This window comes from Mustela nigripes, chromosome 15 (assembly GCF_022355385.1).
Source record: "Mustela nigripes isolate SB6536 chromosome 15, MUSNIG.SB6536, whole genome shotgun sequence".
NCBI classification, from domain to species: Eukaryota; Metazoa; Chordata; class Mammalia; order Carnivora; family Mustelidae; genus Mustela; species Mustela nigripes.
In genome coordinates this window covers 22,926,532-22,944,897 of record NC_081571.1, presented here as the reverse complement: position 1 = coordinate 22,944,897, position 18,366 = coordinate 22,926,532, and the positions used below count along the sequence as shown (strand labels likewise).

Here is an 18,366-nt window from a genome sequence, read left to right as displayed (position 1 = left end):
ATCAGTGAGCAGTCAACGGAAGTCATGACAAGAATATTTTTGGTGGAGTGTGGGCACAAAATTCATTTAAAGGAAGTTCAGAAGGGAATTGGAAAAGAAAAAAAAAAGAATTGTAGGCAAATAATTGGGAGGATTTCCATGAGTTTTGCTCATAGGGGAGGAGAGAAATAAAGTAGTTGCTGGGGGAAGTGTTTTTTAAAGATTGGAGGAAATTCTATAAGATAAGAGCATAGTGATATAAATGCCCCTATTGAGAGGCAAGACTTGATACTACAGGCAAAAGAAGGAGTGTGTGTGTATATGTGTGTGTGTATAAGCTGGTTTTCAATACAGTCATCATTAAACAACAGGAAATTTAGTTTTTCCTAAGCATATTCAGATCATTGTTGCAAAAAAAAAGTTAGCCTTTCTTTCCCCAGCTCTAAATATTTAGGGAAACCTGCCAGTGTATCCACTCCCTCCTGTTTTTCACAGGAATTTCCTACTTCAATTGGAATATTTAGAAACAGTAAGAAGAGCTACATGTTTCCACAGGAGACTTTAATAATACTGTACTTTGTGTTTACATATCATATATCCTTGGTACTTCATAGCTCATTATCATTGTAAATTTACAAATCAGTGTATGAAAGCACAAGGCTTAGAAGCAACTATTTTCCTGTCCAACAGTAAGTTATTAATGCCAGGATTGGAACTCATAATTACTGACACATGTGATCCTACAACATCTAAAGATCATTTTCATAACATCAAATGAAGTGGTTAGTACGGAAAACATATAAATTATCAAATATCCTATTTATTCAAGATAATTTTAAGAATCATGAGGCTTTAATCATATAACCATATATAAATAACCATATTATATAACCATATTAAACCTCATAGTCCTACGTTAATATAAGTATAGATAAATGTATCATTTGATCAAAACTAATACTTAATATGAATCAGTAAATATATACATATATAATCCAATCAGTTTCACAAAGTAGAATATATTTCAATCAAAAAGTAAGCAAATATGTCAACATACTTAAAAATGTAAACTACTGCCTTAAAAATTTTTCACCAACATGCTGTTATCTAAAGGGTACAGATGCCATTAGTCAGACTTCTGTATATGTCAACAAGTCTCTCCTTACTGGGGTAAAAGCATCTATTGTCTGCTGATTCTATTATGAACATAAGCTACCCAGTTCGCCTGGCAGTACCAGCTGGGTTTTAATTCTGGTGCCTTGGGCCTTCATATGTCTGGGAGATTCTGTAAGATTTGTCTCAAAGAAGCACAGGCTACCATGTGGGCGTCTGAAGGAAGATTAGCAAGTGACTGAATCAGCTTCTTGACTATTGTCTTCAAACACTGGTGGGCAGCATTCAAATCTCTGTCAAACTGTTGTCCTTGAATTTGTAGAGCCAAATGACTGCAGATGTTTCTAAACTCAACACTATCCTGAAATAAACAGCAAACATAAGCAATTAGATAGGTTATGGGGACATTTCCATTCCCATCTCTTCCCATCACAGGACCTCAATTTTTCTCTGAGGGAACTACTCTCCTCCATCTTCAGCCTATGTGATTTGGCCAAAGCTGACTCCACCCACTCTACAACTCCAGGGATCAGCCAATTAGAGATGACCACCCTTCAATCATTTTGGCTTGGTCAGGAATGGACAGGTGACCTAACACAGAACAATAAGCTACAGTTCTAGAATGTCTTTTGGACTGGGAAAGAGAAGTTCTTTTTAACTGGGGCTTTTGGAAAGCATCCTGCCACCATAAGGGGAGAACCCACATGAGAAGGAAGTCAGTAGAGGAAAAAGAAAAAAAAGAAAAAAAAAAAAGCAGAACCAAGGGATTAAAAGAAATCGATTCTAATTATATTATCTGAGTATATTGATCCAGCTATACTTGAAAAATAAGCCCCAGGATTTTTTGGTTATCTGAATCAATAAATATGCCTTTTTACTTCAGCCATTTGGAGTTGAGTTTCTGTTATTTGTTCATAACAGAGCTTTGAAGAATACACAAATAGCCTCTGTTCCTATTATTCCATACTCACAGTCTTCAAAATTCCAACACAGGATATGGTATATAATGAACATAGTGTCAAGAACTTTCCAATGCAAATTTAGAAAGAATAGTTCCCAGGTAGTTTAAAAGAATGAAATAACTAGATTTTTATTTCCCAAATGCTTCATATTCTAAAATCCATTGTATAGAAATGGTACACTAAAATTATTCCAATAAACAAACAAATAAAATTATTCCATACCAGAGATAATGTTGAATATATAATTTATTTTAAATACATGTAAATGCTCTTCACAGACTTCTGGTTTTGATAACATGGCACACTTATTTTCCCTAAAACCCTTTGAGGAAACTGAAGTCTAAATAAAATAGAGCAAATATCCTTTCTGGCATTGCAAGAAAACCATGAAAATCCCTAATGGACAGAGATAAAGAAAAAGTAGACTATTTTAGCTGCCCACCAATATTCATCAAAAAAAAGAAAGTTAATCTGGAGCTGGGTTTGGGGTGGAGGATAAAGTTGCCCCAAGAATGTGTAACTGTTGACCTTTGCTACCCAACAGCTAAAGCTGGGAGCTGCCCTCTGTACCAGATACATGTTCTGGGAACACTCATGCTAAGAAGTGGCTTAAAAATTGGAACTGGGCTAAAATATCCATGGACACATGGTAAAAGCAAATAAAAGCCTATTCCATGGGGACAAGTCTACAACCCATGCCCCACAGTAGTATTCCCATAACACTTTGTCAAAGACAAACTCAGAATATGAAATTTAAAATATAACCCACCATGATATAGCAGATACCAATACAGGGCAGTATAAACTCCAAGTATTTGAGCTAGAAACTATAAAATATGTTTAAAGTGATTAAAAATATAAAAGAAGGAATCAGAAACACTTTAAGTAAAAACAGGCTTGGAAAAGAACCAAATACCATTTCTAGAAACTATTGTGACAAATTAAAAACTCAATAGACAATTTAGACACCTGAATAAATACATTCGAAATAAGGCACAGTAAACTAGATGATGAATATGAGAAAATTACTCAGAATGCAAGATAAAAAGCCAGACATGGGAAATATGTATGGAAAGTTAAATAACATGGATGATAGAAGAGAGGGTTGGGGGAGAAGAAGGGAAACAATAGTCAAAGAGAATAATGGATAAGAATTATTCAAAATTGATCCAAAACATGAATCCAGGATCATGAACATAGATTCAGGATATAAAATCAGCCTTGAACAGAATAAGTGAAATGAGATTCAAATCTAAACTTATTAAGGCAAAACTACTCTTAAAAGCAACTGGGCGCAGGGGGTAGGGGTGGAGTGGATGACCTTCAAGGGATGACAGGACAGACTGCCAACAGCCAAGCTACAAGGACCAAAACCTAGAAAAGAATGGGATAACTTTTCAAATAATTGTCAACATAGAATTTTTTTTAATTCAATAAAACTATTATTTAAATGTCAGGGTAAAATAAATATGCCTTCCTTTTAAAGGAAAACAGTAGTTACTACCTTCACTGTCATATTTTCCTAGAGATATAATTCAGATAGGGGACATTCATCTCAAAAGGAAAGAATGAGATGCAAGAAGCCACAGTGAACAAACAAACTTAAAAATATGATGTTCAAGAACTGATGTTCAAAACCAAAATTATAACCATTAACTTGGGACTTACAAAAACGAGATGGTTCCAAAATCCTGAATAGTAGTAACATGTAGGAGGGACTGGCATTCTAAGGCATTATAGATATTCAGAAAGGTGATGAAGTTGATAAATTTCAGATATTTTAAGTATGCATGTGAGAAATGTAAGGCTTATCATTAAAGGATAGACGTAATATGTAAAACTTCAAAATCAGCAGATAAAAGGAAAATGAAAACTTAATTGATTCTGTTTTTAGAAGGTAAAAAGGAAGAAATATACAAACATAAATCAAGGTGAATAGAAAGCATTAAATCAGACACATTTTGAAATATGTGGTTACCAGATTAATTTTTTAAAAATCTATTGATAAATTATTTACAAGGAACACATTCAAAACTAAAAACACCTAAAGACTTAAAGTAAATGGATGCTAAAACATATACACAGCAAAGAAGAGTTGAAACAAAGCCAGGAAAATCATTATTAGGGATAAAATAAACTACAGTTAATAAAAGGACCTATTCCTCAAGAAGGATAACAGTTCTATACTTCGTGTGTGCCTAATATGATTATCTTAATTTACATCCAATCCACAAACATAAAAGCTGATTTCTACCCAGCTTACTCAGACACTGAAAAAAATCAAACAACAAAATGATCAACTTGGAGAGAAAAGACTAAAACACTAATCACAAGCTTGGTCCAATAAAGATAAGCAAATACAAATTTTCCCAAAGATATATGACTCTATTGTAATACACTAGAAGCAAATTCTCAACGAATATCTAGAAGTCTATATCATATAAATAATAATACAAATAAATGAGAAATCAATAACATAACTTTCCCAATACATACATGACTTAAAAATCTACTTCCAAATAATTCATGGATCAGTGAAAAAATAATTGAAATTTTAAAATACTTTATACTGAACAATTATGGAAATAGTATATCACAAATTTGGGGGATACACCTGCATTGAGAATGCCATAAAAGTAAAGAATAATCACTGAAAAATATGAGCTAAGAATTCAACTCAAGAACTTAGGACAAGAAAAAAAAAACAGATAATCCAAAAGAAAATGGAAGAACTAAAAGCTGAACTGAAGTTTGGAACTAGGGTTTTCTTCCTACTTCTATGTGGAAAGAGAAGCTATTCTTCTCCCTAACAAAAACTCTGTCACTTGGGTGAGAAGGACCTGGGTTTCTGGCAAAGTGTTTATTAGAGAACATTTTCTGGGAAACAGAACAAACATTCATCTGTTGAGTTTGGCCAACAATGGCAGCCGGACTCCAGTGTGAGTGAGGGGCTGGGACAGAAAGATCAACACAACAAGCCACAGTTCCTTTACTCAAGCATTCACAGCCTACCATGCTTCTTGTTTTTTTCTTCCTATTTAAAGCATTCTTGCTTCCCCGCCTTTGCGTTTTGCTCATTTCTGCTCAGAAGGTATCAAGGGGTTACGTAGATAATCCGTCCCATAGTCCATGGAGTAACCTATGTTCCTACATATTGCTTGGGAATGGGAAAGTTGAGATGGAGTAATGCCTTCTGGACTACTACGCCAGATCCACATCAAGAGAAATTGTCTGCTTGCTTTACAGAAATAATCCAACTCTAAGTACAAAGTGGAAGGATCAAAGACAACATGCAAAGAGAAATTCAAAATTGAAGGAACCACTGAAATGTGCGCTGACGTGTGCCTATTAGCCAGTCTGCAAAGGCATTCATCACCCAAATAAGATTAAAATGCCTTAAAAATATGTTTGTGGGCCTAAAATCTGAAGTCAATTTCACGTTTACTGTAAAGAATCAAAGAAGGCATCATTTGGGGAAAATATACATATAATAAAATTCCACTGCTGGGCTGCACTGGTCCCTGAGGCCCTGGGTAAACTTCAGATCTCTGGCAAGCTTTGCAAAGTCTCTTTATTTTACCCTTTTAGTACAGTTTTTTAATCCTTTCTCAACAATATTAACAGTCAAAGAAAACAAATTAATAGGCACAGGCTTTCCATGGGACTCTTAAGCCTGGGGATGGAAAAATAAAACAGGTGGTTGCTTCTCTTCCTGGGGTCTGAAGGCTAACTGTGGATCCAGTGATCATGGCCTCCAGCCAAACCTCTACTGATTCTGTTGTATAGATGGGGGCCAAAAATCACAGCATTGAGACAGTGGCATATTGAATGGCTCATGGACTTTCAGTAGAAAATCCCATGATCGATGCTCATGATGATTTCATATTTGCTGCTTTCCATTCAATGACAGGACACATCCACCCAGCAGCTTTTATTTAGCAAGTCCCAGATGCTTTCAGAAATGATGTCATACCCTTCACAGGGTTTTGAGTACGTTGCCAGCATTAGAACGCTCTGACTGAGCAATCTAAAGACAGGTTTTGGAACGTCTAAAGCCTTGTATAATTTCAGACTGTGGATATGAAATGTGTTGGTTGTTACAGTGCTTCAAACTGATAGGCGACATTTACATTTTATAGTGACTCAACTCATCTACTGGGGTAATGGCCTCAGACTCAGTTAATGAAACAAATACATTTATTTCAAACATGTGAAGTCTCCACTACATGATTGAACACACTGGGTAAAAAGCAGTAAGACATGGGTACCTAGTCTATAAAAAGCTGATAACCTAGTAGGAGCATTGAGACACAAGAGCATATATCTAAATGTCCAGTGAAAGGGGATGGGGGCTATGGTAAAAACACAAAGACCCAACCCTACAGAAAACCAGACATTTATAGACTCATAATCCAAGCACTGTAGAATTCTCATACAAAGCCCTTTCTGACGTGTGAATCCTTTCTGGAGCACACCTGGTGTCACACTGTTTGCCACACAGGAGAAACCCATGTGCTTAGGAGGCAACCCTTAGCTCTAATTTCAAGAACATTTTTTTCCCCTTAATTCTTAGCTGAAATCTGCCCTGTAGTAGACAGAATAATGGCCTCCTGAAGATGTCCATGTCCTAATCTCCAAAAGCTGTGAGCATGTTATTCTATACAGCAAAAAGGATTTTCTAGATGTTAGTTAGGATGGCAGCCCTCCAGGCACCTGCAAAGACCCCTGGAATGCTGGGATTTCCCCTTCATGAGCACTGGACTTGCCATCAGAGCCCTGGTTCTGTCCCTTTGACAGGCCACCTGTGGACAAGACATCTTTTTTAATCTCTGAAAAATTCAGTTCTCTAATGTATAAGGTAGAAACAAATAGCTACCACACAAAGAGATTTTGAAGGTCAAATAAGCTCATGGTCATGCAAACCCTGAATTTATAAGGCACTCCATTCATCTAAGGTTGTGTATAAAGTACTCCTCTAGATGGGAGGTCGGCAACAAGGAGAGAGGAGGAAGGAAGGACAGAAAATTACAGAACAAAATGCTCTATAGAAGCTAAGAACCTAATTGGTGAGATGAAACTATCTAAGCTGTTCAGTAGTAGAGAGGTCACACAGAATAAGATTAAGGCACAAAGAAGAGTGCTTGAGCACACGTCATATCCACTAGAATGACTACTGTTGAAAAAATCCTGAAAATCACCAGTGTTAGTGAAGATGTGGAGAAACTGGGCCCTTGTGTGCTGCCAGTGGGAATCTAAAATCATGCAGCCACTACGGAAAACAGCATAAAGACTCCTCAAAAAAATTAAAAATGCAATTACCATGTGATCCAGCAACTCCACTTCCAGAATACATATTCAAAAAGATTCAAATCAGGATTTCAAAGAGATATTTGCACACCCATGTTCACAGCAGCACTATATACAGTAGCCAAGAAGTGAGAGCAGCTCAGGGGTCCCCTGACAAATGAATGAATGAACAAACCATGGTATATACATAGAATGAAATACTATTTAGCCTTAAAGAGGGAGGAAATCCTGAGACGTGCTCCAACATGAAAGAACCTTGAGAACATTACGCTCTCGGAAATAACCCAGACACAGAAAGATAAACGCCGTATGATTCCACTTACATGCAATATTTAGAGTCGTCAAACTCACACAGAAACAGAGAGAAGAATGGTGGCTGCCAGAGGTGAGGAGAAGTGTAATGGGGATTTGTTGCTTAATATGTACAGAGTTTCAGATTTACAAGATGAAAAAATTATGGAGATTGGTTGCACAATAATCTGAATGTTCTTGATACTGCTAAACTATACACTAAAAATAGTCAAATTTGGGTTATGCCCCTTTTTTAACCCCAATTTAAAAAAAAAAAAAGTGGTCAAGAGCATCAGAATGCTGTCGGCCTTTGCAGAAGGGGATGGGGGTTAGGATGAGGCATCCAGGAAAGCTGTACAGATGTTCCAAGACAGCTGGCACCAGGGAATGCAGTCTTTGCCTTTCAGGGAAGAGATGGCCCTCACAATTAGAGAACGAATAACACAGCAAAGGCCTGAAGTCAAGTAGGGGCTGGGACTGGAAGAAGTCCAGACTGAAAAGAACAGAGCTTTGTGCTGGGAACCAGCACACAAACTAATGTGGGAGCCTTGAGTGCCACAATGAAGTCCCTGGGCACTTCCAAACATGGAGAGCACATGGCAAGCCAGCATTTTAAAAAACACTGGTCTGACCCAACCTGCTAGGTGCAGGATCCAAGGCCAGGCTTCTGATCTATCTAGGGTCACTCAAGATTCACAACCATCCATGAATGACTGATGAAGAAATGTGACTGAGAGAGATGAATCAATGTACCAAAGTCACACAGCAAATGAGGGGTACCTTTTTTTATTATTTATTTATTTATGTATTTATGTATTTATTTATTATTTTTCTAAAATAAAGAAAAAATTGCTCTTTTCCCCCTAAACTAAAAGGCAACCTTCAGAATGGGAGAAGACATTTGTAAATGGCTTATTTGATAAAGAGTTAATATCCAAAATCTATAAAGAATTTATCAAACTCAACACCCCAAAACCAAAAAATCCAGGTAAGAAATGGGCAGAAGACATGGAGAGACATACAGATGGCTAACATACACATGAAAAATGCTCAACATCATTTGGCTTCAGGGAAATGCAAATCAAAACTACAATGAGATATCACCTTATGCCTGTCATTACGGCTAAAAGTAACAACAACAGGAAACAAGAGATGTTAACAAGATAGAAAGGGTTGGGAATGCAAGCTGGTACTGCCACTCTGGAAAACAGTATGGATTTTCCTCAAAAAGTTAAAAATAGTGCTACCCTACAATCCAGCAAGGGTGCTAGTGAATCCTAAAGAATCCTCTCTTCCCAAACTCAAATGTTCATCAAGACCCACCCCAAATTAGAAACCGGGCTGGGTACTATGATGACGTGGAGAGCAGAGCCTGCTACCCATAGTGGGAGACAGACTGGGGAACTGAAATTACGGAGCCTCAGATGTCCTCGGGGGATGAGCGGGGATACCATGCCGGCGAGCAGGGAGGCACCAAACTAGCTTTGAGATGGAACAAAAATGTCTACAAATGAATGTTTCTTTTTTGACCCTATATTCACACTATTTTTCTTAAGGTTAACTGAGTGTTAACAAAGCTCCAGTTGGCATTGGTCACATCCAAATTGAGATTGGTCTGTTGGCCCATCCCACTTCGCTGCAACATAATTGAGAGGGTTTGGCTGTCTGGAAGATATTCAAGGCATGGAAACTTCTACCTCCCATGTCAAGCCAATTCCGAGCTAATCAGCGACCCCCCTAGCTGGAGCTCTCTCTTCCTCCACTCTGTTCTCTCCTGCCCAGCATACGGGAGGTCTCTTAGAAAAACTGCCACACTTGCACTTTTCTGCATTATGCTTTGTGTTTATTAGGAATGCACACATCTGGAATCCTTGAGCGACTGCAAATGCACCTGCAAAGTCCAAAAGGGAAGAAAAGCTAAGGCTTTTTTTAGCTTTGTACTGAAAATAAACACTCCCATCAAAACTGAAGTCTTGAAGGCAAAAAGAATCTGGCTTTGACAGTCAGTTTCAAAGCCTATTTTCTGAAACCAACACCAGCGGATAATAAAGTCAAAAATACAATATGACTTTATGCAGATAACTTTTAAAGAATCCACAAGGAAGATTTTTAGTTTTTTTTTCCTTCCTCATCACCTTCAAAATCACTTCTCCATCTATATAAACTATAAATCAGCTCATATCCCCTTCACCACTGTCTTTAAAATAAGTTGGTTCTTTTCAAGACAGTCACATCTCAAGCTACAGTCTCTTGCAATGGCTTCCACAAACTTGTTTCTTCTCACATTGTCCTTTCTAGTTGGCCCTGAATGCCCAATGTCCCCTATGGAGAGCACTGAAGAAAGGTCTTTCCCCAGCTTTTGTGGTGGGGGCCTCCTGACCTTAATGAACTTCAGCAGACCACTCTCCACTAAAGGTGCCAAGTGCTGGGACATACGAAGGAGAACAGAGTCGTTCCCCAGACCCATCATCCACCCCCATACTGGATATGTCCATAAAATTGGAAAGCCATTTCTCTATGTAGAGGGATGGTGTGAAAACCATGCTAGCAGAAATAGCATACTACACAAATTGTCCCCTTGGTTCATCAGCATCTGGCTTTGAACTACAAATTCATAGGGCCCAGAGGAGCCCCCAGTGGCCTGAACCCACAGTCAATCTCAAATAGATATGTAACTGTGTGTTAATAAAACACTCAATGAAGAACCAAAGTATCTGCCAGTCACCATAAAAAGTCTATCGTCCACAGGAAATTAAACATTTTTACTTGTGGTGTACCCAGTGCAAACGCTCACAAGGAACTAAGAACCCTTATGCATTTGCTTTGGGTATGGTACCATTTTCATTAGAAAAGTCCAGTTACTAAGAGCTTTGTGATGGATACAAGTTCTTGATTCAGGTATGCACACAAGGCAAACCCTAAAATTATAGAACAAAGCACGGCAGCATTTCCATCAAGATGTTAAACATAGCAGGTTTGTTTTAGGGCCTTCCTGAGATATCTTTCCCCAAATTCTCATTTTGGCAATTGTACATGTACTGATTTTCCTATCACTCACGTTATGAGCAAGGACAAAGCTGTAATGAAGCTATTAAAAGAGTAGTCACTGGGCCTTTTTGTCCCAGAACACCACGATTTTATCCCAAATGAAGAGCAATTCCCTGTCTATGCTATAATCATGTAGCTCTGAGCATTTATTCCTTCAATAGTTTGTAAGTAATTTTTAAAGACACAATTCCCAAATTTGCAGAAACTGGCTTCACACTCACGTTAATGGGGAAAAAAAAGCACTCATCACCAACGTCTTCCTCTGAGTGACCCAATGTTCACACTTGCAATTTGCAAAGAGCATTAGCAGTGACCATGAAGCCAAAGCCAGTGATTTTATAACCCCCACGCTTGGTATGTAGAATGAGAAAACCAGCAAGGACCACGGAACGTGATAGAATAACTGGCACCAGATCAGCTAATTGAAATGGGTGAACTCACAGGCAAGTTTAATCTATAATAGCAGGAAAGTTCTCCTGCCTCTGAAAGTTGGCATCAGCCATAGTTTCCATGAAACTTGCACCAGAGCAGAACTCTTGGAAACTATAAATGTTTTTGACTCTCAAAGGAAGACAGAAAAAATCAGAGTGACTTCATAATTGGCTTGGTTAATGGTGTCTGTGTGAGTTGGTCATTTTCAGCAGTTCTTAAAATCCTGGACTGGCTTCTGTCTGGTCCTCTGCATGTTTCTATGCTCCCTTTGAGTGGTGAGTGCCTAAGGCATTCTTGATAGTTATTACTAGTCGAATAATGATTTCCTACATTCACCTGGTGCTTTGGGTCACTATGTAAAGTGGCCCTCATATAAAGAGACACACAAATCACCCATATAATGGATTAAATTGTGTCCCCCCACCCCCACAAAAAAAAAAATGTGTGTTGAAACATAACCCAGTGTGACTGTATTGGAAAAAGGACCTTTAGGGAGGTAATTAAGGTTGTATGAGGTCATAAGGGTGGGACCTACTCCAGTAGGATTGGTGTCCTTGTAAGAAGAGAGAGATATATCCAATATCTCTCCCTCTCTCTAACCAGGTACAGAGGAAAAAGCCATTCAAGACATAGTGGGAAGGCATCAGTCTGCGAGCCAGGAAGAAAGACCTTACCAGAAACCAAATTTTTGATCTTCAGCTTTCCAGCCTTCAGAACAATGAGAAAATAAATGTTTGTGGCTTAAGCCACCTGGTCTATGGCATGCTGTCATAGCAGCCCAAGCTGACCAAGATATCCAGTCTACAAGGTGATTCTTGCACCCCAAGCAGTGTGCAGTGCACAGCATATCCAACCCGCTGTACACACTTATGGACTTTATTTCTGCATGATGGTCATCTCACCTCTCTAATCCAGCACTGTGATATGACAGAAAAAAAAAAAGAAAAAAAGGCAAAACCATGTTTGAGCCATGGGCCATCACTTCCCAGCTGTGAGATCTTTAGCAAAATCCTAAATTCCTCTGAGTCTCAGTCTCCTTCTATAATAAATGTTTGTCTAGCAGGTTATTAACTCTAGCCTCTCCAACAAATTTAACAAGACTCAGGATTATGAAGTATTTTTTTATCCACTATAAAAAAGCTCACTTCATGCATGTTTTGAATGTATGATAATCTCTAAATATTCAAAAAGAATATTAAGTGTCGGTTTCTTCAAAAAAGAGTAAAATACTATAAAAATATCCATCAGTATTGTGCTGAGAGTTTCTCTGCCTCCATGCCTGAAAATTTCACTTCCTTAAGCCTCAGTGGCTTGATCAGCAAGTCATTCAGTGGCAGCATCTCTAAGTCAGTCATCAGGTATGGGCTAAAGCTGACCTCTGGATAGTGGAGACTTCTTGGAAATCTCCTTGGGTCATCCTAACTCTGCCTTTGTCAACAGACTCAGAAAAGTAAATAGAGTCCGTGGGCTAGATCCATCAATATCAAGGCTGGAACTCACAATAATAATAGTCAATGAGAACATGAGACATAAACTTGTTAATAATTATAATAATAATAATGATAAATTTCAAAGGTATTGAGAGTTTGTATGGGCAGCCACTAGCTAAGTCTTCATGTGCATTATCCTAATAACCCTATAAGGTTAGATACCTCTATCTCCACTTTAAGGAAAGGAGACTGAGGCACAGGAAGGCTGAATAATTTTCCCAAGGGCCTACAGCAGCAAGTGGCATAGTAGGTTTGAAAGGCTTCACAGGACCAGATCACTGAGCTGTCCTGCACTGTCTTTACTTTGGGTCCCTAATGCCTTTCATTTGGGCCGAGGGCTTTAGTTCAAGTGAGTCCCCCTCCTCTCTGTGGCAACTAACACTGTGGGAGGGAACTGATGTTAGAGGGATGTTTCCACACACTTCCAAGTGATACACAGGTGTTATTTCCATTAGCACAACTCTCCCGAAATCCTTCTGTGTATAAAATCAATCCACATGTTCTTAATTTAAAAATAAAGAAAACAAGAAAAAAATTGGAGAAGACACACACAAATGGCAAAATAAATGACAAATCCTTGTTTTTGGATTGAAAGAATTAATATATATTTTTAATATTGTTGAAATATCCACACTACTCAAAGCAATCTATAGGTTCTGTGCAATACCTATCAAAATTCCAATGGCATACTTCAAAGAAGTTAGAACAGTCATTCTAAAATGTGTGTGGAACTACAAAGGACCCCAAATAGCCAAAGCAACATTGAAAATAACAAAGCTGAAAGTACGATGCTCCCTGCTTTCAAGATATACTACAAAGCTACAGTAACCCAAGCAGGATGATACTGATACAAAAACAAACACACAAACCAGATTGGAACAGAATTAAGAGCCCAGAAGTAAATCTACACAGATATAGACAATTAATCTATGACAAAGGAGCCAAGGATATACAATGGAGAAAGGACAGTCTCTTCAATAAACGATAATGAGAATACTTATCAGCCACAGGCAAAAGAATGAAACTGGACCACTATCTTACACTACACATAAAAATTAACTCAAATTGTATTAAGGACTTGAATCTAAGACCTAAAACCATAAAATTCCTAGGGGGAAAAAGAACATAGGCAGTAAATTCCTCAACATCAGTCTTAGGAACATCTTTGCAGATCTGACTCTAAAGGCAATGGAAAGAAAAGCAAAATAAACAAACATGACTACATCAAACTAATGAGATTCTGCAGGGCACCGGAAACCATCACCAGAATGAATCAGCAACCTATTGAACGGGAAAAGATATTTGTAACTGAATATCTCACAAGGGGTTAATATCCAAATACATAAAAAGAACTCCTACAACTCAAAGACATAAAAAATAAACTACTGGTTAAAAAATGTGCAGAGCATGTGAACAGACATTTCTTCAAAGAAAACATACAGATGGCCAACAGGCACATGAAAAAGATGCTCAACATCACTAATTACTAGAGAAATGCAAGTCAAAACCACAATGAGACCCCTCCTAACGCCTGTTATAATTGCTGCTATCAAAGAGAAAAGAAAGAACAAGTGTTGGTCAGAGTGTGGAAAAAAGGAACCCTTGGGCACTGTGAGTGGGATTGTAAATCAGTGCAGACACTATGGAAAACAGTATGGGATTCCTCAAAAAATTAAGAACAGAACTACTGCATGACTTAGCTATTCCACTTCTGTGTATTTATCCAAAAAATTTGAAAACACTAATTTGAAAAGATATATGCACCCCTGTGTTTATTGCAACATTATGTACAATAGCCAAGATATGGAAGCAACCTAAATGTCCAGCGATAGATAAAGGGAAAAAGAGGTGAGATAGATAGATACACACACACACAATGGAATATTACTTAGCCATAAATAAAGAATAAATTCTTGCCATTTGCAACAGCATGGATGGACCTTAAGGGTACTATGCTAAGTGACGTCAGTCAGACAGAGGAGGGCAAACACTAAATGATTTCACTCATACGTGAAATCTAAAAGATGAAACAAATGAACAAATAAAATAAAACAAAGACAAAGTCATAGATATGGAGAACAGACTAGTGGTTCCCAGAGGAGAAAGGGGTTGAGGCATGGCTGAAATGGGTGAAGGTAATCAACGGTATGCTGATGGATGGTCACTAGACTTATGGTGGTACACTTTGTAGCATATGCAAAAGTCAATTTAACACTAGTAATAATGAAGCCAGGTCAGCATAACCAGCCCCCTGAAAAGACAGACAACTGTGTCCTTAAGTCTAAGTTCTTTGTAATCACTCCTTTACAACCAAAGATACTACTTTTTTCTCCAAACTAAAAACCAAGCAAAATTCTGAGATGTTGGCCAGGAGACAAATCATCGAAAGAAACCTCTCCCTTCTGAAAACACAGGCTGTTCTCAGGAGCCCTCAGAACCCATTACTCCTCTGCAGGTGACCAGCAGACTCCAATAGGATGGCTACTTTGGGTTGGGGGTTGAGGGGACCAAACAGCATTTCTCTATTAGAAACAAGAAAGAAGATGAGTAGAAGTGAGATTTTTTTAGGTAGAGAGGAAGATATTTGTGTCTGATGGCCTCTATTTTCTCAGAAGAGGAATGAACTAGTTGAGGTTTGGATAAAGAACGCTTGAGAAGGGTGGAAAATGTTGAGGACAAAAAGTCAAGTAGGAAGCATCAGAAGAATGACCAAGTAGAAGGGACGGTGGCATGAAGCTCAAGTGGCATAGTTTATAGGCCAGAGCAGAGAGCCCCAGTGCACTTGAGCTGGGCTGGGCCCTCGGACAGTGGTCTCCAAGCTGACCCCCAGACTGCATCCTCACCTGCTGTGACTTATCTAGGGTCACGTCCATGCCTCAGTCATTTCAAGGGTTACCTTTGCCTGCAAGAAAATTCAAGGCCCTCTGCATGACACACAGACCTTTCTTGCCATCAGACCCCACTTACCTGTCCATCATCCTGTTAAAGTTTCTGCCATAATGAACTAATTTTAGTTCCCCCAAAGCCCAAGTTTTTTCATTTCTTCTGGGCCTTAGATCACACAGCTCCCCTGACGTGATTTTTCCCTTTTATGCCTGTGGGGCAAATATTAATTTTTTTTTTAAGATTACTTCCTCCAAGAAGCCTACCGAGATCACCTAAGGTAAAGCCGATCACTCAGTCTCTCCTTCTGCCAACCTACATGTGCCTTGTATATGCCCCAACATCAGACAACCCTTCCTATTTCAGCAATTCTAAGATGCACACTTTTTCACGTTTCCAAAATCTCTGATGTGATCTTACAATAATAGATGGTGCATCATAGTTCATTTGGTAGGATTTTTTATTTCTTCATGGTACAAAAAAAGGTCATTCTACACACAAGCATTAGTGAAATGCAGCTTCAGTTTTTAACTTCCTAATGTAAGTGGGGAAGTGCTTCGCATTTGGAGGCAATCTTATTTCCCCTCCCCCAACACACATTTGGGAATATTGGGTTGTATCAGTTTGTTGGGGAGGGGGGAGTAAGGTTTCTGGCATCTCCCGGGTTGAGGCCAAGGATGTTGCTAAACATCCTATAACACACAGGACAGCCCCACAATTATCCAGCCCAAAATGTCAGTATCAGGTGATTGAGAAGCCATTGTATTAGAGTAACAATACTTATTTGGCTGTATCATTTGCTTGATCATATTTAATTTCAGATCAACCTTTTACAGTGTCTAGTAACCTAAAAACACAGCAGTTTTTTTCCAAACCTTGACTTAAAGAGCAAGAATAGCAACTCTGGGGAACCCCCCTAAGTTTTCTTCATCACTCCCACCCATTTCCTTCTGCTGGCCTCCCAAGGGGAAGGTAGGAAGCAAAATTGGAAAGCCAGAAGATCCCAAAGACATTGTGACCGTAAACCAATTAGGTTAGTCAATGACAAAGCAGACACTGGATCCCAAGATCTGCAGATTTCCCTAGTCCCACCTGGCCGGGGAGGTAGCTGTTCTGCTCCCTGGCTAGGCTGAGGAACATAGTTTGGTACCATGAGAGGAAACGTGCCCTACAAACACAAGCTGCTCGACTTAGCAGGAGTTTAGCATTAGTATTCACGCTTCAACACCCAGGCCGCACCGGGCTCTCACCCCACTTTTATGACAATTTAGGTTGACTCCGTAAAGGCCTCTGAACTCTGTGGGGAATTGGGTTTCTGCAAAAAAAAAGTTTGATTCTTAAGTGTGAAGGAACTTGAAATAAATTTAGGTGATTTTTTTTCACACAAAAGGCAGAGGGGACTTAATACATGCATTTAAAAGCTCTGGAGTAAGGGTTATTAACTTGGAAGGGGAAAGCAGGGGCAGCTGTCTTCCACCCCTAGAAGCTGCACATGTGGAAAGGGCCTTGGGCTGGAGCAGGAGGCTGATTTATGTGAGAGAGAGAGAAAGGAGTTCCGAAGGAAGGTTTTTGGCAAGGCCTCCCTGCGTTTCAGTTCCACAGCCAGGTGGGCCCCAGGTGGGCCCCTCAGTTCCTGGACTCAAGTCCCAGGGGTGTCACCTCCCCCCTTCCCTCTCACAGAGGCGGAATCCCTGTGGATGGCCCCGCTTTGCAACGGGTGGCCCCTCCAGGCTTCATCCCTTCATTCCGGCCCCGCAGCCCCGCCCTGTGGCGGGATCCTGCGCTGGAGCGGGGTGCTGGAGGCCAGACTCACCTTCAGATGGATGAGGAAGGACCGCTCCTGCTGGAGGGGGCCCAGCAGCGTCTGCTCCACGCTGACCAGCTCAGAGGTCGAGTCCACCACGCGGGCCAGCGCACTGCGCATCGCCATCTGGGCCAGGGTGCAGGGCACCCGACCCCTGGGAAAGGGCAGCAGCTCCGCGCCCCCCTCGGCGCCTCGCACCACTTCCACTTCTGGGGAACTTGCCTGAGCCCCAGACCCGCCATTCCTGACCCCCCGCGCCCCGCCCCCCTCTTGGCGCCCAGGCCCCGGCCGGGCCAGCCGCGGGCCTGTGCGATGCCCTGGGGCGGCGGACACGTGGTCTGGATCCTGCGGGTTCCCGGGGTCGCCCGGACCGTCCCCCCAGCCCCACTCCTGCTGCAGCAGCTGCAGAGTCTGCAGAGCCACCATTTGGTGGCTGATAGAGGCCACTAAGGGCGCCGGGCTAGCCATCGCCTCTGCCGGCGGTTCGGCGCGCCTGGCGGGCAGGTGCAGCAGTGAGTAAGAGAGGCGGGGGCTTTGGGGGTCGCCAAGGTCACATTTCTCGGCATTCTTGCCTTTCGAGGGTGGGGCTGGCCCCGCCCCAGGCCCGCAGGAGATGGCCTGCGCTGGCCCCTGAATTCTTAGTACGAAAGGGCGCGTTGGGACCCAAGACTGCCTGAGGCTGGGCTCCTTGTGCGCTCGAAAATCCCCCAAATGCTGAGCGCGGGTTCTTTCTCTTCTCCAGGACTTCAATGGGAAAACGTGCGGCTTGGTGCAGATGCATCCGTCCGCAGGGATACCCCGCCCCCATCTGCTTTGAAGGATGCCTGTCAGTGACCATTCGTGCCCTGGGTACTGAGGGTGGCAGGTAAGAGAACCACCCTAAGCAAGGGTGCCAAGAGCCAGAGAAAGCTCACAAAAGGTAGACCGTGTCCCCATCCCCTCCTCCACCCCTTTCCCAATCCTGGGAGAATTTTCAGGAACTTCTTGGAGTAACCTTCAAGGCCCCCTGTCCCCCAAACTTGTGTAACTTGTGTATATGGACGTTCTACTCTTCTCT

The 18,366-nt window shown here is 40.6% G+C and overlaps 1 protein-coding gene across 1 annotated transcript; it reads right to left on the bottom strand.

Moving 5' to 3' along the window:
• Positions 1–638: 638 nt before the first annotated feature.
• Positions 639–18,021, bottom strand: DLEU7 (deleted in lymphocytic leukemia 7). The gene is made up of 2 exons (XM_059377861.1): positions 17,319–18,021; positions 639–1,453 (listed from the first exon to the last, which is right to left on the bottom strand). Exons 1-2 carry the CDS (start codon positions 17,775–17,777, stop codon positions 1,247–1,249), a joined length of 666 nt encoding a protein of 221 aa, XP_059233844.1. The 5' UTR covers positions 17,778–18,021; the 3' UTR covers positions 639–1,246.
• Between the last annotated feature and the right edge of the window lie 345 nt (positions 18,022–18,366).